The sequence below is a fragment of the Topomyia yanbarensis genome, chromosome 3 (assembly GCF_030247195.1).
Source record: "Topomyia yanbarensis strain Yona2022 chromosome 3, ASM3024719v1, whole genome shotgun sequence".
NCBI classification, from domain to species: Eukaryota; Metazoa; Arthropoda; class Insecta; order Diptera; family Culicidae; genus Topomyia; species Topomyia yanbarensis.
In genome coordinates, this window is record NC_080672.1 from 181,733,220 (window position 1) to 181,758,058 (window position 24,839).

General features: G+C 37.4%; 1 protein-coding gene across 1 annotated transcript in view; it reads left to right on the forward strand.

Annotated features, from left to right (window-relative positions):
• The window catches only part of LOC131691360 (uncharacterized), a 340,109-nt gene that overhangs the window by 121,274 nt on the left and 193,996 nt on the right, over positions 1 to 24,839 (forward strand). Inside the window, exon 2 of the mRNA XM_058977683.1 lies at positions 8,460 to 8,573. Within this exon, the coding sequence (XP_058833666.1) occupies positions 8,472 to 8,573 (102 nt within the window). The 5' untranslated portion in view covers positions 8,460 to 8,471. The remainder of the gene's footprint in view (positions 1 to 8,459; positions 8,574 to 24,839) is intronic.

A 24,839-nucleotide genomic window follows, 5' to 3' on the forward strand; every position in this document is an offset into this window, starting at 1 on the left:
TACTTTCATTCTTGCGATGTGATCGTTTATTGTCGAGATGTGTGAATATGAAAAACAAAAGAGGAACTCTGGTCATAGAACGTGACTTCGAGTCTTGTCGTATTAGTCCAAGTTTTTGGAATATTTACATACAGGTTTCATACCTTAGCCTTACGAAAGTCACCTCTATCGGATGCCATCATATCAGACATACAATAATGATAATTTTGGATGGATTGCGCTAGGCAAATAAAATCATTTTGCAGAACAATCAACAAGTCGCTGATCGTGACGCCTTAGAATCACATTCAATATCCTCGTATTTATGGATAATGGCAAAATGAAGATTCGACTGCACGATATGGCACCTCAAACTTGCGATACGGTCTTTAAAAGTGTCGCTGTACAGAAAAGTGGAATCGTTACAAAGAACACACGAAAAAAAATCTAATTATTCCTAGAGATTTCAATGGTGTTTACGCGTTAAGAATGCGTTCTTCGTACCTGGTCCGACAATACAAAACACGACAGTACAATTCTACAAACCACGCTTTGCAGTTATCAATGACAGATTTGGTAGACCACCCAATGTACCAGTCCGAGATATGCTGGCAACTCGTGATTTCCCCTATATGTCCCTTATTTATACCTTCATAAAAACGATAAATATCCCAATTTAGCCCCTCTCTTTTATTTCTCGTTTTTAGAGTTTCCTCCTGCCTTGTGGAACCGATTAGCTCCAGAGTGCCACTATGTAACCGCCGTCGCCCTTACCACTACGCCTGCATAGAAGGAAACTGAAGCGAGAGCGACTCGAGGTCCGATGACTTTTGAAGGATTCCCCGCGGGTCCGAAGAATACCATCCGCCAATCCGGTACTCGACGACTTACTAGACTGAGGCGCAAATTTGTTTCGCTGATCCCCCTCCCCCCCCCCCCCCGTTCGAGCGAAAGTTGCAAGTTTTGCTCTTCTTTCCCTGTCTCTCCCCTGTCCTTGATACAACTGCTGCTACACTGATGCGGAAATAAGCCACCCTCTGAATATCTTGACCAAGCATAAGTTTTAGTTAAAAAATTCAAATTAGTATTCTGTATTTCTAGTTTTAAGATAGCTATTTTTACTCTTTATTGAAACTCTTGTCCTCCATCTTGTAAATAGAATTGAATCCCTAGTTTTAAGATTTCTGTGAAGTTTCTCATAAATATTTGTTCCTCCTTTTGTGTACTAAACTATATTGTTAGTTTTAAGATAACCGTAAAATATTTCGTAAAATACTATTACTCCCCCTCTTGTATATCAAAGTGAATCCCTTGTTTTAAATTTTTTCATAAAAAAAATCTTTTGGCCCTCTCTTGTATATTGAATCTTATTTCTAGTCTTAAGATAGCTGTAAACTTTTTTTCCTTTGTAAAAAAAATATTTCAACATTGTAACCTCCTAGTTTTAAGATATCCAAAATGTTAAAACATAAGCATTTGGCACCGCCAAGCTAACGCATTTGTGCCTATCAAATAAACGAAATGAATAAAAAAAATGACAGATTTTTACCGCAACATTCTATGATCCCGAGCTAACGAAAAACCCATAATGCCCTTATGCTCATGGTCCAAATTCACCCCCACTGCATGGTGTATTGATAGTATTTGGAATGGGTTCGACCCATCACCATGGTCCGGAAGATCTCACTTTAAAACCATATACTGGGTTGTATATATGGGTTTTTGAAACCATTTGTTGGTGTTTTGATGGTCGCAAAATTTGGCGCGGATGGTATTTTCATGGGGTTGTATGGTGTTTGAACCCATTAGAATTTGCTCGGGATAAAACGGCTCATTATCATGAACCGTAGACAGTCGTTAAGAAAAACTTATCTCCGACAATAAATACCAATGCACAGTCTTCAATACCGTCGCACAGTGGTCGGAAGCGCTAAAACGGGAACTTAATTCACTAGAGACCAAACCATCGAATATATTCACGGGGTGCTTTTGGAGGAATTGTTCGTATGAATATTCCCCACAATCTGATAAAAATTGAAATTAGACATGGCTCACTATGATCGAACTAAAATAAATAACTTTTTATACTGACGAGGTAGAAAGTTGGTGTCTTCGACAAAGTTTTAGAAATGCTCGTGGTGAAGAATTTTGTTGAAGAACCTGAACTTGTAGGCCTAAGGGTTATCGATTTATAAGGCGTTTTCTATGGCAACTACCTTAAATCTAGTTTTTTAATATAACATTTTCCATTGTGACTTTTCGTGCAAACAATGTTCTAGACAAATGTGGAGATATTAAGATTACATAATATTGTTGAAGACTATATGTGCATGATGATCGTGGATATTTAAGTTCGAAACTTAATCATTTTGAAGCCAATGTTCTAAGAGACATAACAGTATAATTTCATAATTTCATTTCGATCGGACTATCTAATTTTCTACAGAAACCCATATAAAGAAATTTCAGTTCATTGTGAAAATGAAGAATGTTAAATAGAAGAAATTTTTTCTGGATTTTTTAAAAGCATAATGCGCAGAACGAAATAATTTCTCGGAATGGTTGAACTTGAATTTGTTGGTAAAATAAATATAGTTTGGTTCCATCAGGCCCGTGCGCAGAATATTCTCAAGGAGGGGGGGGGGGGGGGGTGATTTTTTAACGTTTACTTTAAAAGAAACGCACAGAAACTCTCAAATTTTGAAGATTTTTTTCGGAGGTTGAACCTAGTCTTGTGAACCAAACGACTCAGCTTAACAAATTGGGTAAATGTTCGAGAAGAAGTCATCAAAAGACACCGCTGCATAGTGATCGTAAGCCCAAAAAACGTGAACTTAATTCACTAGAGGTCAAACCATCGTATATATTCACAGGTTATCTTTGGACGAATTGTTCGTGACAATATTCCCCACAACCTGATAGAAATTAAAATTGGACATGGCTTATTACGATCAAACTAAAAAAATAACTTTTTATGTTGGCGTGGTAGAAAGTTTGTGCCTTCTACAAAGTTTTAGAAATGCACGTAATGAAGAATTTTGTTGAACAACTTCAACTTAAAGTTATCGATTTATAAAGCGTTTTCTATAGCAATACTCTTAAATTTAATATAACTTTTTCCGCTGTGACTCTTCGGTTTTGCACGATTCCAAATAATTGTGGAGGCATTAAAACCACATAATATTGTTGAAGACTGTAAGTAAAAACATTCATTCGTTGAAGACTGTACGTAAAGCACTCATTCGTTTCAAAGTTATTGAAGATTTCAACACTTTTTACCATTAATTATAAAATTTTACGAAAAAAACCGAAATAATTTTCTTTGTTGATTTTTTATGGTAAAAGTAAAATCGATTTAATCCACCTATCAGTTAGATGAAACATTTCTTACACATATCACTGTTGCATCATTCATTAGTTTGTCGAACTCACACGAAGATGGCAAGCAACTAGATGTGAGATAAACACAGTTTCGAGTCCTGCATGAATAACACTTCCAACAAACTGAATAAATTATATAAAAATAATAAAATTATGAAGCAAAAAAAAACAAAAAAGTTTTTCATAAATGGTTAGAATGATTAATATAAAAAAAATAAATTAAATAAATAAATCAAATTAGCTCAAATGACTACACTGGACAACTCGATAATATTACAAAAACTTTTAAAATTAATAGAATAAATCAAATTGTTTCAAGCTAACAACTGTCATCCAATAATAAAAACAACTGACTAAACCGAATCAATAAAATGAAAAAAACTGAATAAAATATATGAACTGGGAAAAAATTAACAATTTTATAAAATGTTTAAAATAAATGAAATAAATACAATGAATAAAACCATAAAAAAATTAATTGAGTTAATAAGACAAATAATATGAATAATATAGGGTCCCTAAACCATTTTTCTTTAAAGTGTTGGAGTAAAGAAACACTAAAAACCTGTTTTGATCAAGATAGATGCTTCTCTAGCAGTGTTAGAAGCTGCTCAATTTTTACATGCCGACCCTTAATACACCTGAATCTCCTGAATTTTTTTTAATAGATCAATTAGGCAGAAAAGGTAGCCAAAAGGAGTCCAAATTGATAAGATTTATCAATTTTCAAAAATTTTGAATTACAACGAAGATATATCAAACTATAACTTTTCACCGATAACTGAAAATGTCTCTGGCAGCACTGCTCCAGTGGAATCCAATCAGAACGATTGCAATAACTTCAGTTCCAAGAATATTTCTTGTAACTCTTAGCGCTCAAATTAATAGTAATAGTCACATTTAATAGTTTTACTTGTATTTGTGAGGAAATTTTGTCTAACCCCAAAGTTATAGCTGATTGAAAACGTTATTGTTCATAAATAACAGGGTAAGCCCTTATTAACTCTATAAAATCAACAAAACGAATAGAATAACTAAAATAAACAAAATGAAAAAAAATATCAAATGAATAAAAAAAATACTTTCAATTCATTTTATCATTTTTTTCATTTCTTTTATTTTGACCAATAAAATGATTAAAATGATAAAATCAACGATATTAAAAGGTAATAGAATTAATAGAATAAGTTAAATTGTTTCTTATTAATGTTCTGGACGAAATGAATAAAATGAATGACTGAACAAAATTAGTCAGATTATTAAAATGAATAAAATGTGTAAACCTGAAACTAAAGAGAAAATTGCATAACATGAAAAAAGTGAATAAAATAAGTTAAATCAATGATACAAATAAGATGCATGAGATAATAAACTGACCGGATTGCATACAACGAATGAAATGAATATAGTAGATAAATTCGTTCGGAATTCTTGTTTTGGAGATATGGGTTAATGAGTCCAATACAAAACCATGACAATGAAATGGTTCAAATTACCAGAATAAGTACTTAAATACATCGAAAGCAAGTGACCATTTAAAGTGTCCCTGGACTGCTTTTGAGACACGAACATTCTTGAAATTACAAGTCGTCTTTTTTCGCAAATTAATATCCTTTGAGTCATATTGATCATGAAAAATGTATATTGGGGTGTCAGTCAGCATAACTCAGTGTCATTTGTAGTTACACAGTGAAATGTATGGTGAAAATTCAGTGAGATCAACTATCTGTCCAATGCATAAACTCTGATTGTAATCCTCGTTAATCTACGTGTAGAATACGGAGAACATAAACGAAACGTCTGCTGAATTATCCAATGTCTATCTACTAATTCTGGCGTTGGAGCTTCAATTGTAGCGTTCTCAGCATAAGGCAAATTTGGGCAAATGAAGCCATCGCTATGAGTTAAAAGCATCATTATACTTGCATCCCCCATCGAGAGGTCAGGTAGTCTTTGGCGTCATTTTTCCCGGATCTAATTTGTGCATATATTTGAAATTTGATCCTTTATTTTTTATCCATTACAATGAATATGCATTTTCAATAATATCATCCCAAAACAGGTATTGTTAATTCTTCTTAATTCTTCAAACAACCATTTTACCCAGTTTGAAATACCTAAGGATTTCCTTAATTATAGTATATATAAACGCTCAGTGTTGATTTGCAACTGATAATGTTTACGCCATAATTAGTATAACATAAATCTTGCAAAAAAAGATAAGCTTTCACTAGAATATTGTTATTTAAAAACACAGTTGCTCTCGGTGATGCTACGAGTATAATATGAATATGAATTATGTTAGAAATCTATTTTCTCACTACTAGGTGGATTACTTGGTGATCAGTGCATTCATATACTATCCAACGTCTATCTCACGACTGAACGCAATGCTTAATCCAGCGGATAAATAGATCTGGACAAATTTTCACTTTTTTTATTCAGTTCGTTTATTTAATAGGCACAAATGCGTTAGCTTGGCGGTGCCAAATTCTTTTTTTTACATTTTGAATATCTAAACTAAGAGGTTACAATATACAAATATTTTTTTAAATATCGTGAGGAACATTTTTACAACTATCTTAAACTAAAAATACGATTGTTACAAGTTGTTTTTATATTTTCTTTACAGCTATCTTAGGACTAGGAATGTAGATTAATATACAAGAAGGGGAACAAGTTTTTATGAGAAATTTCACAGCTATCTTAAAACTAGGAATTCAATTAGATATACAAGATGGTAAATGATATTTTTATGAAAAGGTTCAAGGCTATCTTAAAACTAGGAATATAATGGTTTTTGTTACAGCAGCAGGAGTTGTATCAGGAACAGGGGGAGTGGAAAATTTTCACTTTAAAGTGAATTTACACATTGTTTTGTCTCTTTACCCCCCCCCCCCTCCCTTCTCACACACACATACTGACATTGTCCTAATTTGTCGAACTGAGTCGATTGGTATATGAGACTTCAAAGTTTGAGCGAATCCTATACATTTATTTTGTAAGAAATGTAAAAAAACATTACAAAGTGAGCTTACCCTATTCATAGGGTTCTAGAGTGCCACGCATCAAACCTTCTTACGTTTATTATGCGTAGTCTGGACATTGAAAATAGTAAAATAGTGCCTGCTCGTCCATTTTGAATTGCAACTTTCTCTCTTATACCTAGTTGAAGTTGGTGTAAAAAAATTTAAAATTCGTCAATAACTCTTTCTACAAGAGGTATGCGCCGCGCCGCCGATTTGAGGTAAATTTTTTACATGCTGTCTTCAACAATATTTTTACATGCAGTCTTCAACAATAATTTAATTTTTACATGCAGTCTTCACCAATACTATGTGATTTTAATACCTCACCATTTGTCTGGAACATCATTTGCACGAAAAGTCACAGTGAAAAAAGCTATATTAAAAAACTAAATTTAAGGGGGTTGCCTTAGAAAACGCTTTATAAATCGATAACCTTAAGTTCTACAGGTTCAAGTTGTTCAATAAAAATTTTCATTATGAGTATTTCTAAAACTTTGTCGAAGACAACAACTTTCTACCTTGTCAGTATAAAAAGTTAATTTTTCTAGTACGATACTTTAATTTTTATCAGATTGTGGGGAATATTCATACGAACAATTTCTCCAAAGACACCCTGTGAAGATATTCGATGGTTTGGCCTCTAGTAAATTATGTTCACGTTTATGGTATGTATTTCCGACCACTGCGCTGCCTGCTGGCTCGTGGTGGATTCGGATTGGTTTGTAGTAGTTGTTAAGCCAACCAACTAAACCTAAACCTCTTGTATCTCGCAATCCTCATTAGAGATGCACCGAATAGTACTATTCGGCTTTCAGCCGAATACCGAATATTTAATGTTTAGTTATTTGGCGTACCGTATATTCGGCTTAAGTAAAAATCGGCTGGTATTCGGGCCGAATATTCGGCCGACCAAATATTTGGTCTACCGAATATTCGGTGCATCTCTAGTATTTTGCATATAGGGTGATGAGCCCATTTTTGCCATGTTTATATTATCACCCTACCCATTTGAAGCCGTTGGTTAGAGCAGTATCTGCCATCTTCGTTCAACGCATTGAGTCAAATGGTAGCGCAACAATAGGGACACTCGATTCGTGTTTTCATTGCGCTCAAACACGAGAATATCACTGTTTTCAGCACATTTTATTATATTGGTTCTTAACAACGAAGCAAAGGTGTTGATGTCCCGATTTTCTCCAACTTCATGTTTTCCCCCCTTAGCTGCCGTTGCTACCCCGCTGACCGACATCTGCTGTCTACTCACTACTGTTGTTAATATCGAAGCTTGTCGAAACGTGAACCGATCGATCAGAGAAGCCGTCCAACTTGACATACATCCCTTTCCAGCCACCCTCGCAAAGTTTCGTCCGTGGTTTCTTCATTGACTTGTTTCTAGAGTGACTGAACTCAAATGACATTTTATGTGTCAAAACGGTTTGCAGTATATATTTTTTTCCTGGACAGGAAGTTAATAATTTTTTAAAAGTAATTCAAAACTCTCATTGGAGGGGGGTTGAACCCCCCCCCCCCCCTTGACGCGCGTGCCATGTTCCATGAATAATAACTGCAAATTAAATAACAAATGTACATGGAGGAAACCGATCAGGACAGTATCACAGTAAGTCTGATATATAATTTATGTTGTGCTCCATTAATTACATTGAATTCAGAAAATATTTAGATTATAGAGGTTTTAACATTATGGTTATTTGCTTCTTTTTTCGTAGTAGAAAAATCTCTTTTGAAAAAAACTTTAACCCTGTGTGCGGGGTTGGGAATCGAACCAATCGATTTACCAACTACGCTATGCCAACCCCTAAAACCATTGTTAAAAATCCCCCACAGTTGGTTAGCTTAGTCTTACCCTATAACTTTTACGCGAACAGAATGCGTCACATTTGAACAAAGCTTTCTTGTGAAAGACAAACGAAAAGTTAGTGATACGTATTTTCCCATGTTTGTTTAAACCGGTTCCGGAATGGGTTAAATGAACCAGATGCCTGTCGATTCCTGCTCGTTATTAACAACGCTATTCTTCATTATATTAAAAAATTACATTTTTTCTTTTAGGTCCAGTTCACAATGGATATTATTCCAGAGGGCAAACACTTTGTTCTGGTCAAAGAGGCGGATCTGCATAATATTCTTAAAGTACTGGAAAAATATTTTCCCCACTCGGTTAAGGTATGATTTTTAATTAATTAAATGAACATTATCAAGAGCATATATTTAGATATATTTCATGGTGTGGTCAAAACCATTGGTTCATAATATAAAAATCTGGCCTTCGATATTTGACCTCTATTTTCGATGTGAAATCGCTGCTGAATCCGAAAATGAAGTCCGCAAAATTTATAGTAGAATAGTTTTAGAGTTATTATAAAAATGAGTTTATTTGTAAAAATACTAAAAAAATACGTTTAGTAAAATTTAAATATCTTCAGTTATAGTGTATCGATATTATGTTAAATTAAAGGTAAAGGATAATGTACTTTCGGTTGTCTGAATGTTTCGGTTTAGTGTGATTAAAGATTCTGACGTTATTTACGAATTTCATACCAAAAATAATGAAATTTAAGCGCCATGTAAATCAATACTAATGTAGACACACATAACTTGAATCAAAAATAAGATAGAAAATTAACTTAAAATCAGTGGTTTCAATTGGAGCATCAATATGCATATGATTTTACAGTTTTGTGTGATATTATATGTCATATATTTTACAACAATAATAGAATAATAATACGTAGAGCATGTAAAGACGCTTTAACCTAGGCTCATTCACCAGGATAAGGAGTAAATACCTCTGTCCCATTCCAAAGGACCAAAGGTGTGACATTAATCTTCTTAACCAAGTCACTCCCAGCGTTTTATCCTAATTCCATATATATTAAAACAGTCGGTACGGTTGTCCTCGTTTCTTCCTCATTCAAGTTTAAAAACGATTCGTTGGCTGAATTGTTAATTAAATGAATAATTCAATTGCCGTATAATATTGAAACATCTCCAAACCCAACTCAGCACAGTAGGCCTGGCCGTTTTAATATTGGCGACATATTATAATATGCTTCAAATAGTAATGTTGACAAGAAGAATACTAAACAATAACTGTACTGTTTTTCAGGGTGTATTTCAATATTGGCAATATTGTAATGGTTAGAATCGACTAGAATAATAGAATAAAAGTACATACGTTGGCTTTTCCTCCTATAATGAAGCTAACTTTAAATCAACGTGTAAAATAAAAATCGAATTCGTTGAATAAAGCACGACAATTCGTGTGTATTTGTGGAGATATTTAATTTTACATTTATATTGATGCTCCTAATATGCGCAAGAAAATAAATGTAAAATAACAAAAAAAAATTCTGTGTTATTGAACTTTTTCTTAATTTTTTAAAGAAATATGGTCACGGTTTTGGGCTTAAATCTTAAATCTTAAACATTACATTTTTAGAAGAATTGAAAGCATGTCAATGAAAATAAGCACATAATTACTTTAAAGCGGATGAAAATTGTGATCATTATTCATTTTTTCTAGAATGGAAACTTTTGAGTTTCTCTGGGTCAACTTATTGAACCGTTTCAATCCTAATTTTTCAAGGTTTGTTTAATAAAATATTTGGGATTCTCTGTTAGAACTCTGTTAAATAAATTAAATTGAGAATTATCAGAGAATTGGATCTGTAGTTGTATTTGTCCGCGTCTATTTAAATTTAAAGTCCATGATAAATAATTTTAGGCTAAGTGAAGTAATAAATCATCGATTTATTGGTATGCAATATTGCGTGTAGTATTTACATGTGCCATATCGAAAATAAAACTTTTTTGATACAAATTTCGTTGTAAACCAAACCCTCAAAAGCCTTAAACTTCGTATCTTGAAAGTTAAATTGCTCAACTGTGTTTTGTACAATGTTAATGCAAGTTTTACGAATCCGTAGATGTATGTGATACTACATACCACGGTTACGTCACGTAGTGTGAACTAATGTTTCTAGAGAAAATTTTCAATAGGACCTAACTAACATTGAGAGACTCTCCTTGTTTACTTTCTCTTTCGTTTATGGCGTTGTCACTATAATACTTCGCCAACATTTCAGTACATATCGACAGGGCCGTCGAGAGCCGCGCTGGACCCCGAAACCTAAATTATTGACGGGCCCTACTAAATATGACTTCTCATTTGAGTATGAGTAGAAAATGTACGAATTCAACAATTTAAATCAAACCATTTTTTATAATTTTTTTTATTTGACACAGCTCAATGCATTAGCTCAACAGAGCCGTTGTTCTTTTATACATTTATTAGATAAAAAAATAAAAATAAACGAGTGTTAATGGCTGTCCTTCAGTACCACTTGCACGCAATTTGCTATTACATTACAATTGAAGATCTTTTTTGCGACGTTGTCATACACGTCAATATCGTTATCGTTTATACTGCCTTGATCAACGTTAATACTGCCATCGTTAATGCTGTCTTGATTCTTTGCTTGTTGCTGTTAGTGCATGCTGTTGATTTTAAAGTACTGGATGCAGCTATTGCAGATGTCATTATGACGTGAACAGATTTTCCTAAATGGTATCTGAACATGGTTTTCTGTAATGTGCCCTTCTGATCACAGCACTGATATGTAATTAATTGTCCTTTACATGTACAAAGAGTTGTCTGTTCAGTCGTAGCGCATTGTGTTTTATTTTCTAGGGTGACGTAAGCAGAAATTGGTCGTCCACATGCATTATCACATCATTGAGTGCATCTGAAATATAATTTATGGCTGAAATATCGTCCGTAGCTTCTACGAATTACGACAATATCTTCTCAATTGTACATTGAATCTACGCGGTACCAGAGAATTTAGCCGTCCTCGATTTTTCCATCGTCCACATACATGGGGATTTCGATTCGAAAGCTGTCAAACTCAACCACGTGTTTCAGGTTGATATTCTGGTTGCAGTTGAAAATAGAAATATTGAACTGGCGCCTTTTGCTTTTGACGTAGGACTACGTCTTTGTTTTCGATATGGGGGTGCACTCTGCAAATTCTACAAAAATAGTATGTAACGAAAAGTGGTCCAATTTCAAACGCATATAATTCAGCCATCTCACGATAAATTTTCAAATTTTTTGCGCAAATCGCCCCAAAATACTTCTAAGAATTGATTCCAATAGATAAACCCAAAGATTTTTGATATCATAGCATTAAAAAATTAAATAATATACAACCTTGTCAAAATATCGCGCATTAACACACACAGAAGATAGCGCTTCCCAAGCCCTGTACGACGGATTGGTGTACCTAGCGCGCTACGCTTCTATGAATGACGTCATCATCGACTATTTAAAGAACGGACTTGGCCAGACACGCTCAGTTCCCTGTTGAACGGCTGGCGAAGCAGATCACTGCGCTGTGTTTTTTACAGCCAGTGTAGCTGAGTTAGAAGTCCGTTACACTGGCTGTGGAGGGACGCTACCCTGTGTCGTCCAACAGGCGACCGCTCCAACTGCTTCCTAAATGCCGCTGTAATGTTGCCAGTAAATTTTTGGTTTAAATAGCACATGTATTTGCTATTTGGTAGTAATAAGCTTCCCATTTTGGTTTTAACGCAAGGACAGTTTTTAAAACACGATTTGATTAATTAGTTTGGCTCATCTAAGCAATTTTATCAATTCTGTAATTTAAAAGGAATTTTACGGAACTTGGTGAATTTGGCCCCACTTGCAACTGGTATAATCAACCTGCACAAAGTGTTGCATAACGCAGGGCTGTTTTTTGGAACAAAATGTGTTATCATTCAGCCCTTCGCTATGCAAAATCACGATATTATGACAGCGCGGCCGTTCCTTTCAATCGGGAAAGGTCGCGTGGAATTTTGGTGAAATGCGCTAATAGTGTCGTGGTGGTACTAGTTGTCTCTTTCGCTCTACCCATCATTATCAGCATTGACTCATTTTGCATTGTACGCTTGAGTTCAATGTTTGGAGCGAATGTGTTGGTAGGTTGGGGAACTGGCGGTAAAATGAACACGTTAAGCAAAGTCATTATTTTCTAACTAATAAGTGAATGAGATATTACGATCACCTTATATGTTTCTAGTTAGACATGTTTTGTACATATCTGGTAAAAATACTTCGTCACAAACACATTTTTTCAAACATGATTCTTGATTTCTAAACATGTCCAAAAATGAGACATGTTTATTGCGAGTGGGTAAAATGAACATGTGGCGGTGGTAAAATGAACAGCTTCTGGTGACCTGCAAAATGTCCTGTATGTATGCAATGCGCAGCGTTGGAAAGCATTTTCCGATCAATGCTAATATCCCAAAAAATTATGAGCTTTGCATACACACATGGCATTTTGCAGGCAAAAAAAATGTCGCGGAAGAATCGAATTTTTATGACGTAATATTAACCATTTTACAATCCTGTGGCATCGAAACACATCTACAAACTTTGGGGTTATCCAAGGGTGTTTGAACTTTTAGGATCTCTTTGAGAGCAACTAGAAAGCTTGTTCTATACATGAGATGTGATTATATTGTCTAAAATTTGATTTTTTTTTCACCGGTCCGGGTGTTTTTTCCCACACACTAAGTACTAAGAAAATAAATATTTTACATTAAGTAGTATAGTCCTACGTCTACAGTTCGTGCAACCCCATAAGGCTGCCCCTTGTAGTTTTTTCCCTATTTGCAAAGTGGGCAACTAATGCGCATCTTGTGTACATGTTAGAGAATCAAGTTACGCATCTTCTACACAAGTTGCGCTTTAGTTGCGTGCGCTGAAAATAGGAGAAAAACCGAAAGGCGCAAGTTCACTATGTCGAATTTCAACTGCATCCAGAATATTAAAATGAATCTTGTTGCTTAGATCAAGTAGCTGTTCAGTACTGTGTTGTTGATAAGGTGATATTCGGCACACACCAGTCGTTGAGAGTATCCAGAATGGCTTGCAGCAACAGGTAGTCGGACTGATTACGAATTACGTAATTTAGTTTAACATCGTCAGCGAAAAATAGTTTGGCACCAGGATTCCAGCAACGTCATTAATAAATAGCGAAAATAGCAGCGGTTCCGGTGTACTACCTTGAGGAGCCCAGAGCTGTTCGAAAAGTAATCAGATCTAGCAGTGCCAATACAAACAGCATTTTGACGATGAACGAGATACGATCGAAGCCACTCACAAAACCTAGTCGTGCAGCAAGGTTTTTTCAGTTTGGCGATCAGGATATCGCGATCCACTTTGTCAAATGCAGATTTGAAATCTGTATATATCACATCCATTTGAAGTTTTTTGCACATATTATCCATACAAAATGACGTAAAGCTCTCTAAATTGGTTTCTACCGAACGGCCAGGATAGAAACCATGCTGACAGGTGCTACTATAGTGTCGGCAGGAAGCAAATAGTGTTTCGTTAACCAGTGACTCAAACAGTTTAGATCTCACTATGAGTGAAGTAATTCCACTGTAATTTTCAACGTTGCGCTTGTCGCCTGTTTTGAAAACTGGGAATATTGGGCTCATAATAATTAGTACCTTTTTCAATGAATCACAGTTCTTTAAAAAAAAGAATCGCGGTTCATTCATTCTTTTTGAAGAGTCTATTCTTTTAATCAATTCGCGATTCTTTTCCCCATCTCTAGCAGATACTACGAAGACTCCTACCAGTGGCTGAGATGCTAGTATCATCACAGAAAAGTGATTTTTTACAGCCTACGGGTAGATTTGGAAGATGAGAGGTAAAAATATTGTATAGGATTGGTGCGACGCTTGATCCTTGAGGGACCCCTGCTTTTACGGGTAGCTTGTTAGATTTACAATTCTGATAAGGAACCTGTAGGGTACGGTGAGTGAGATAATTTATAATTATCTTTATTATGTCAATTGGAAAATTGAAATCCCATTTTTTAGCAATTAAACCTTTGTGTCATTGGCATTTCTCCATCTTTCAGGAAAGTATGGTAATTAAAAACATTTGTTGAATATTTTGACCAAGTATCTCATGGCGATTTCGGGAAGGTTTTTAAGAAGACTGTTGAAAATTCCATCATAACCTGGAGCTTTCATATTTTTTTAAACTTTTTCTTGACGGATTTGATCTCATCATAGTTTGTTTCAACAATCTTGTCTAGAGAACAATTTTCTTGAAGTGTACCTGAAGAAGTAGGTAATTTGTTTATTTGTTGTTTTTGTTGCCTAGAACGAGAATTTATAATTTTTTCTCGAACAGGGCATTTGAAACTTTTTTTGCACCGGGTAAGTATCTTTTGTGTGCGATTTATCACCACAGATCATACATTTGGAATCCAAATGACAATTTTTTGTGTAATGCCCAAAGTCTTGGCATCGACACTTAGTCTGATTATGAATTCTGCCCCCATATCGTCTACAATGTTCCCGATTTACTCTCACGTGGAACATAAAACGTGCTTTTTCTAATGCTTTCAAATTATTAACCTAAGTACGGTTAAAATGAATTAAGTAAAGCTCCTGGATAAATCCAGAGCGTACTGGAGTATTATCGCCACTAGCATTTCTCTTCATAAGAATAACTTGTGAAGGAGAAAAGCCAAGTCAATTTTTCAATTCGTTGGATATTTCATCCAAACTTTGACCTTGTGGTAGCCCTTTCAAGACAGCCTTGAATGGTCTATCTCTCTTGAAATCATATGAATAAAATTTATAAAACTTCTCCGTAAGATATTGGAGTAGTCGTTTGTGGCCAATCAATTCCTACGCTGTAACTCAACATTCTCCTTTTCGGCCAATCTGAAAAGAGACGTCCGGAAGGAACGTCGAAAGCTCAGTTCGAAAGGCTTTGAAGTTGGAGATCATCACTGTTATCGGCAGGGGTGATTGCGTTTTCTTGTTTTATGCACAATGCGAGGAAATTTAAAAATTTCGCCAGCTTCACATCCGGATAAAACATCGAATGAGTTGCTGCAATCAATTGAATTTTCTGGTGGAGAATTTGGCACACGGCCTTTCTGGGAGGACCCAGACATGTTGGAAGAATTGAATATTTCTTTAGGATGAATTATTCTTGGAAAATGTTTTAGTCTTGAAAAGGACTGATCGAGTAGAAAAAGTAGGTAGTCTTGAGAAAGACTGATTGAAATATAGGTTGTCTTGAGAAAGACTGATCGAGCGAAAATATAGGTAGAAAGACTGTTACTGTTGAAAAACTCTAGGGGCCGATTTCTTCACCCTCGCTTTACGCTTAAGCCAGGTTTAAACGTACTGGTGAACCTGGTTTAAACGTTATGCGAGAGTGAAGAAATCGGCCCTATGTAAACCAGGAGCTATCAAGATTTGTCACCAGTTCGAACGAAGATTCAAGCCGGCATGATTTTCTACTTGTTGATTTCCCAATAAGATTTGTGCTCGGTATATTATTCTTTCTACGTAATGTTATGGAAATTATTTGTTTACATTCAGTTTCAGAAGGTTTTTATTACATCATGTATAAAGTATATTTACTTCATTTTGGAATGTTTGGAAGTGTTCATCATTTGTATTTGTGAATTTTTATTCATCTAACATATGTCTCAATGAAATATCCTAAAACTAGTGTGATTCAATTCGTCTTCTAAATACAGATGCGGTGAGGTTAAAATCAAATAATTCGGAGAACTCGTTGAACCTCCGAACCATTGCGATGACATGACTGTTGGCAGCATAGTCAGTTGGTCTCATTTCAGGAACAAGCATGACTCTTTGACGAAGAGTACGAGATGGCGCATAGAATTGTATTTGTGCTAGTAGGTCAGATACGTCGTATTCATCCAGCAGTATTTTGGCCACAAAGACTGCATGCGATGTCATTCTCCTTTCAGCAAGGGTGTGCAAGCCTAACAAACGGCAGTGGTCTTCATACGGCGGCAAGTTTTGACAAACCGTCTCTGAACGCCTTCGATCCTATTGATCCAAACAGCATGGTAAGGATTCCAAACGACATTTCCAAATTCTAGCATCGAACGCACTAACGAACAGTAAAGAGCTTTAAAACACAAAGGATCACGAAATTCGTTGGATATCTTAAACATGAATCCCAGTTGTCCATTGGCCTGGGATTGAGGAACTCCAGAGCTGTTTGAAAAGCAATCAGACTGAGCAGTGCCAATACTAACAGCAACTTGACGATGAATAAGATGCGATCGAATCCACTCACAAAACCTAGTCATGCAGCCAAGTTTTTTCAGTTTGGCAATCAGGATATAGTGATTTACTTTGTCAAAGGTGGATTTCAAATCAGTGTATATCGCATCCACTTGAAGTTTTTTGCACATATTATCCATACAAAATGACGTAAAGCTCACTAGATTGGTTTCCACCGAACGGCCAGGATAGAAACCATTCTGACTAAAATAGTGTCGGCAGGAAGCGAATAGTGCTTCGTTAACCAGTGACTCAATCAGTTTCGATTCAACTCCAAGCGAAGTAATTCCACTGTAATTTTCAATGTTACGTTTGTCGCCTTTTTTGAAAACAGGGATTAGTGTCGAACATTTCCAGTGCACTGGAAACGTTTGCTGCTGAAGCGACATATTGAAAAGTCTCGCGAGTGGTGTATCCAAGTTGTCCGAGCATTTTTTCAATAGTTGCAGGCATAATACTCGGACCGGGATCAAAGGACGCTTTTGTCTTCTGGATAGCCGAACGAACCATTTCATCACCGATGACGAAAACATCAATGCTGAAAATGTCAGAAGGGACGTCTCGAACAGCGTTGTTAATCACCTCAGGCGATGCCGAATCTTGAGAGAAGACGCTCGAAAAGTGCCGTATAAAACAGCTGCACTTATCTTCAGCAGAGAAAACTGCATCGTTGTCGAGAAACATTTCAGATGGGAGACCAGTTTCCTTCCTTTTAGTGTTTACAAACGACCAGAATCCCTTGGGGTTCCGACGTCAGTTCAGTTGTATGCGATTTAAGTAACGTTTTTGGAGAAACTTGTTATAACTGCGGTAATCGTTACTAGCAAGCGAAAAAAATCGCTTCGATAAAAGACATCGTCGATTAGTAAATGCACGAAGTGCTTTACTACGCAAGCGTTTTAGTCTGCGTAGAGTTCCATGGGACCAAGGTTGTTTCTTGGCAGGTTGATATTTTGGGACTGAAGCTGCAACACATTCCAGAAGTAAACAGTTGTAGTGAGTTACAGCATCGTCGACATTTGCAAAATGTTGCAACTCATTCCAGTTGGTCCGCATTAGAGAGCGTCGAAGAGGGGTATAATCTGTCTTGCGAAAATTTAATTTATCAAGAGTCGGTTCGTCCTCGTAACGAAGACATCGGCGAAACTTCAGCAAAACTTCCAAAGCAGGATGGTGATTGTCAAGGGGTACTAAAAATTCGGGCGCCTCCACAACAGAACATTCACGTACTGCTCTTTCACTGACAAAAACTAGGTCCAAAAAGCGGGACTGATGATTGGAAATTAGACTAACCTGTTTCAGTCCATGAAAGGCTATTCCGCTAACCCGGCCGAGGGAGGCAGGTTTTTGGCAGCATAATGAATTCACGGAACCGCATTCCAGTCGACCATGACGCAGGATCCAATGCTAAATCCTTCAAATCGGGATCAAGCCCAACTTTGTAGGACACAAATGTCAAGTTGGTGATATCTTTTCCGACAAGTCCGACAAGTTTAGGTAACATGATACCACCTGCTGTATATCACTGTCGGTAATTAGAATTAGAAATTAGGAAGTGTTCACCATTTCTTATTTATAGGAAAATTTTCATAACATCAGCATATATGAGAACTTTACCACTTTTAAGAATGAAGAAAACGTCGTTAACAAATAAAATAAAGAATACCGGAACCAAAGGAGAACCTTGAGGGACTCCTGATTGATTTTATTTCTTTAGATGTAACAGCTTGTTCACGATTTGTAATATATGATTATACGCACCTAGTTCAAATCATACTTTTTTCTAATTTAAAAAGTAGCATGGGCATTGTTAGTATCACTACCAACATAAGGGGCGGAAACATAATGGGAGCAATCGAAACGGTTGGTTGACGCTTAACCTTGGAGAATTCCCTTGGCACCGCTTCTTCATACGACGAAAGAATCCAGATGCCACCTTTCAACACTGGGTAAATTTCCTTGGCGCCGCTTCCACAATGTGACGAGAGAATTCTAGCTGGATGGAGACAAAACCAGACGGAACAGGAACGTTGGGGATCTAACTAGTCTAATAAACAGTTTGTGACTTTTACACTATTTTATTACTGTCACTTACATTTACACTTTACGAAGGTTAGAAACTGAATGAATTTATTGCGAACGGGTTCTACTATTTATACATCATTCACTGCTGTAGCGAAATGAATGGTTGATGTTGATTGGCCTATCAATCAACGTGCGGGATAGCGTCATCGTTGTGATTCGTGCTGCTATGTGTTGACGCATGCGCGTTTTCGTCTCTTTCTTTCTCGTTTTCGGCCTCGCAAGCAGATTGCACAGTTCGGAGGGTTCGAGATGTTTCGTGATGCAGTGCGCCAGGCTGCTTGGAGAATCTTGCACGAGAATAGTAAGTAATTCTTCGCTATTGCGAACATCCTCCCCGGCAGGTATGCTTGCTGCTTCGGTGGACCTATCTTGAGATACTAATTTGAAACAGTTAATAAGATGTGAATTATCTTCAATAGGTAGTACCGATAGTTTTGTGATTCGGCGACGAAATACTACGTCTCCCACTTTAACATCAACAGTTCGAACCAGATTATCATCACCAGGATATACATTAATAATTCGTCCCAATAGACCTTTCTCGTCCGTCATAACCCCCTTTTTTCTTATTTTTATTCAAAAGACTACACATTTTTAAGAATATTTCCGCTGAAATGAGACTTTTTAGAGCTATCGTGATTTTTTAATGATTTTTTACATTTCTTATAAAAGAAATGTATAGAATTCGCTCAAACTTTCAAGATTTTTTCCGAGGCCCGGAGGGCCGAGTCTTATATACCAATCGACTCAGCTCGACGATTTGGGACAATGTCTGTGTGTGTGTGTGTGTCTGTGTGTGTGTGTATGTAACGGACAAATTCTCATTCGTGTTTCTCAGCAATGGCTGAACCGATCTTATCCAAACAAATTTTAAATGAAAGAACTAAAAAACAGTATGAACGCTATTAATTTGTTTTTGATTCTGATGTTTAGTTTCCAAGATATGAATGTTTGAATGCGCAAAAATGGCGTTTTTTGCAGTTTTTTTAAATTATCTGCCGAAATTGACAATGTAGATTAACAATTCATATGTTTTTAGACAGCTTTAACGAATACCTTTCGAACAAGCTATAGATTGTTGAAATCGGACTATTATCAAAAGAGATATTTAACATTAAATGCGGACGAAAGATTTTTATCATTTCCCATAGCCAGAAATATGACCAAAAACATGTAATCTATTATTAACGTCAAAACGGCTTATTTTAGGTCAATAGTATCTTCGGAGAATTTAATGGAGGCAATATGCCCTTTCTTTTGGTATTGTGTTTTTGCTGATTAATCCCCCTATGAGTGAGATATTTTCACAAATTTTTTTGGAAGTGATTATAACGAAATGATGTCTTCAGCAAATTTGTAGCTCTTACTTTTGCGAATAACGTTACTGAAGACTTCAAATATCTATTTTGAATACTTTAAAAGTTATGGCTTTAATATCTCTTCTGCGACAGATACTCCCGAACAAGCTCACAGAGCAAGAGACCGTGGATACTGTGATCTCCGGGTCGGCTTGCTACTGGGGCTTCGCGGAACAAGGTGGTGCACAAAACTATTGTATTTCTGGGATGTTTTATGGTTGGAAGTGGAAAAGCTAATTTACAGTAAAAAAACGAAATTTATTTAAATAAAAATGAGCAAACTAGGTGTGGGTGTGTGTGGTGTGGTTTATTGGGCTATTGTACGGGTTCAAGTTAACTTTCTGCTGCGGTACGTACCGATGCTGGGCTGCTCGTGGTGTTCGCTGCTGGCGAGCGCTCGCTGTCGATTCCGGACGATGCTCGCAAGTCGTAGGGTTCGCTGTTGGTGCTGGTGGTATAGCTATGGCGTCCCGATATGCGTGGGCCGCGGAGGCGCCAGCCGATTGTAATGGCGGATGGGTGGCGTGGCGGGAATGGAACTGTACGGCGTCTTCCTTCTTTGGCTCAATCGATGAGCCACGGACGATACCGTATTGGCTGCACCGAGAAGGGCCCTCCTTTACGCTTAGGGCACACTGCCCGAGGGTTCACAGGGCTCTGCGGCACCTGTAGGCTAACTCCTTGACAGTTAGACTTCGGCAGATTCCTCTGCCCAGGCCGAAACGTGTGCAGTGAGGAATTTAATCGGTTATAAAAAAAAGGTCCTGAATGAACAGAAGAATTCTGGATCTCCAAGATGTCGGTTAAGTCCAGTCTCACAATTTAAAAATACTTTCCACTCACTTCTAAATCACACGAACGCCGCGGTATTAATGACCAATGGCGGGTTCCTTCGATTTCCTCTTCCCTTACTACCGCCACCCACAATTTCCACCTTCCTTCTAGGTGTAACCTATCACCACCCCCTTCAGGGGTGTATTATCTCTCCGTATAACACTTTCGACCCTTTCCAGCCCAATGTTTTTATATACAATTATCTGTGTTGTGTATTTGTCCCTACTATTTACATTTTATATTTTATTTATTTATTTATTTTAATACTAACCCTACTAACATTAACATTAAGAAACACAACAGTTTAAAAAAATACAAAAATGCACATAAAAATCATCGGGACTTGTAACGACGGTTACACTATCCTCCCGCCCGGTAAAATAATTAATTAATCTATGATTAATTATTTATTTTAACCTAAACACTTCACAAAATAAACTAATGAAATTGAAAAACAAATGCCAATATAAAATGAAAGCTAATTAAACGACACGGAACAATATAAAAATGATTTGAAATACTAGACATGAAACAACAGTTTAAGATCAACTGGCAATTATAGGTCAGATTTCCCTAGGAAATGTGCCATAATACAACACGTGTGATTTTATCCTGTATGTATACATGTAGATAGCACGAGCACAATTGCGGCGAAAACGATCAATCTAATTCATCCGTTAATCCATTTCATCTTCGAGCGATATCAGCAATGAAACGACAAAGGATGATTAGTTGAGCTTCGCACGCGAACGCGACTATCTGTTATTCGGACAGATGGTGAAACAAAATTCAAATGCAATTAGTTAAACAATTTCATCATATAAAAACAAATAGTTACACGATATGGACAATGCTTCTAACTGTGGTGAATCTGTGAGATAGGTAAGTAAATATTACTGTATCGTTAATCGTTAAGCTGATTTTATGATTATTTCCAGCATTATTCCATCAGGCGGCCGTCCTGACTAATATAGGAACAATAATGAGAACAAGCTAAATCTGATCAGGTACGGGTACATTCTATTGCTATGCTAACTAAACTTGCATGTTGAGCATTTCGGGCTTCAAATATTCTATTTTTGCTACAACGTGTAAATGCTTTCATAATTCACGTGCTAGCCCGTTCTTTTGTTTGGCGCCAATACAAAAGAACCTCCTGTTCAATCGGTTCTCCTACCTAAATTCTATCTATTTGTGTGACGTCACTATTTCATAGTACTCATTTTGATTTATTTTCTCCTAGGTTCATTCCCCATTTGTGAGTGACTCCACTCAGAGGATTTTATCCGTTGCCGTGATAGTGCAAACTCTCAGAGAGGTTTCTAGCGAGAGGAGAAGTAAGCACTTTTCGCGAGAGGAACACTCTCAGAGTGAGATTATCCATCCGGCCTATGGTTCACGATGACTACAGTCTTTACTACGTTGCTATAATTGCTGCCATAATGCATCACATGTTGCAGTTGTAAACACTAGTCAGTCTTTAAAAAATTTCATTCTAACACCTTTTTATGTTTTAGGATCATCACCAGGGCGAAGGTCTGCAGCAGAGAAAACACCAAGATTCCTTCCCGCTTCATCCGCGACCTCGTATGAACTGGTCCCGCGTCTAGCTACGATAACACACGGTGTGTACACAAGCCCATATTTGGCGTTGTACTTATCCACCGCTGATGAGTGCTTAAAGTTTCGCTTGTAGACCTTTTGCCCTATCTGGTAAGTCGAACAAAAACGTTTGTGTCTTAAATTATACACCCTGCTACTTTTGTCATGACTTTTCCTCAGGTTCTGTTCAACGATCTGAAACACCTTCTCATTGATCTCGCTACGTCTACCATCCCTTTCTTCCGCTGTAACGTCTGTCCCATCTCTATCTAGCCTATGTTCGTCACCTTTTGTGACCTTCTCATGACCATAGAGAATCCTGTACGGCGAAAGGCCAGTGGATGAATGAATGGTCGTGTTAAGCATTTCCTCGACCTCTGCAATTTTTGTGTCCCACAATCGTTGATCCTGCTGCATATAGGTTCTCAAACAGGCGTTGATAGTCCTATTAGCTCGCTCGACAGGATTAGACTGACTGTGGTGGCGTGAATTCGGCCAATGTTGGATTCCACGGCGTTTTAGAAGAGCCTGGAATTCCTTTCCTACAAATGTTGTGGCATTATCCGTGATGATGATTTCCGGAGTTCCAAAGCGCCTCAGCCAGTAATCCTCCACGATTCGGCATACTTCTTTACTCTCAATCCTCCTCATTGGTACCAGGAGTGTCCATTTAGAGAACAGGTCCATCATGACCATCAAATGACACTTTCCCTGCTTGCTGCGAGGAAGGCTCTGAATAAAGTCCATCGCCAAGATCTGGAAGGGTTTACTACTAAGCCTCTGGTTCCCCATCTCCGGAGCGGTTGCCAACGTTGATGGTTTGCACTGCTTGCACGTACTGCACGACTGCACGTAACGCTTTGTTTGTAAGGCCATTTTCGGCCAGTAGTAGCGAATTTTTAGCTTGTGAATGGTTTTCTCATATCCAGGATGTAAGGATTGATCATGTTCTTGTTTTAAAACTTCTTCCCTTAGATCGTCTGGCAAGCATAACTTCCATTCATAGCGATAATCCATTACATCCGTGGGCGAGGCTACAAATTTGAATAATTTGTCATTCTCGATTTTGAAATCGGCAAAATCTTCAGGGGTTTCCAGAACCTTCTGGTAGGTCTTGGAATACCAATCGTTTCGTGCCAACTCCACTGTTTCTACCGCGCGGGATAGGGCATCCGGAACCACGTTTTCGGACCCCTTGCGGTGCTTTATAATCATGTCGTGTTGTTGCAGCAACATGCTCCAACGACTCAGCTTGGATGACGGTTTCCATTTGGAGTTCATAATAAATGATAATGCAGAGGAATCGGTGATCAATGTGAACCGACTTCCTTCTACATATGGTCGAAATTTCTCGATGGCTTCCAAAGCTGCCACACCTTCTTTTTCCGCAGCTTTCCATGCTCTTTGAGACATGGTTAGCTTACGTGAAAAATAGGCAATTACGTGCTCCCTGCCATCAGTTTCCTGGGTCAAAACACCCGCGATTGCCGTGTCACTTGCGTCAGTCTGGATCGTGAAGGGCCTCTCAAAGTCTGGACAAGCTAGTATCGGCGCTGTTATTAATTTTTCTTTGAGGGTGGAAAAAGCTTGCTCGGCTTCTTCGTCCCATCGTACAACTTTTGGCTTTCCCTTTAGCAAATTTGTTAAGGGGGCCGTCACTTCGCTAAATCCTTCTATAAAACGCCGATAGTAGTTCACCATCCCTAAAAAGCGCCTTAACGACCTGACCGACGTAGGACGTTCAAAATTTACGATGGCCTCAATCCGATCAGGGTTTGGCCTTAATCCTGTCTTCGAAAGCACGAAACCCAAGTATGGTAGCTCTGGCACACCAAACTTAGATTTCTCCAAATTTATCGACAGATTGGCAGCACGTAATCGTCTAGCTACTTCTTTCAGACTTCGGAGGTGCTCCTCAAACGTATTGCTTACAATGACAATGTCGTCAAGGTAAACAAACACGTTTGGTTCCAGTTCACCATACCCAAGGACCTGGTCCATAAGCCTAGATAAAGTGGCTGGGCTATTCACCAATCCAAACGGTAATCTGGTGAACTGGAACAGCCCTCTTCCGAACACCCTGAAGGCCGTATACTTTCGGGACTCGGGATCCAAAGGAACTTGCCAAAAAGCCTTCGACAAGTCTATGGTTGATAAGTACTTTGAAGCCCCTAATCTCCCTAGTATTCGGTCCTGATGTGGAAGAGGGTAGGCATCTCTCCGTGTCCTTAGATTCAATTTTCTGGCATCTATACACATCCTAACCTTTAGGCAATCTTCCCCGTCCTCTGCAACTCCCTTTTTCATTACTGGAACTATCAGAAGAGCCCAGTCGCTATTCGACCTTTCAACGACACCTGATTCAATCCATTTATCCAATTCCTCATTCACGCTCTTCTGT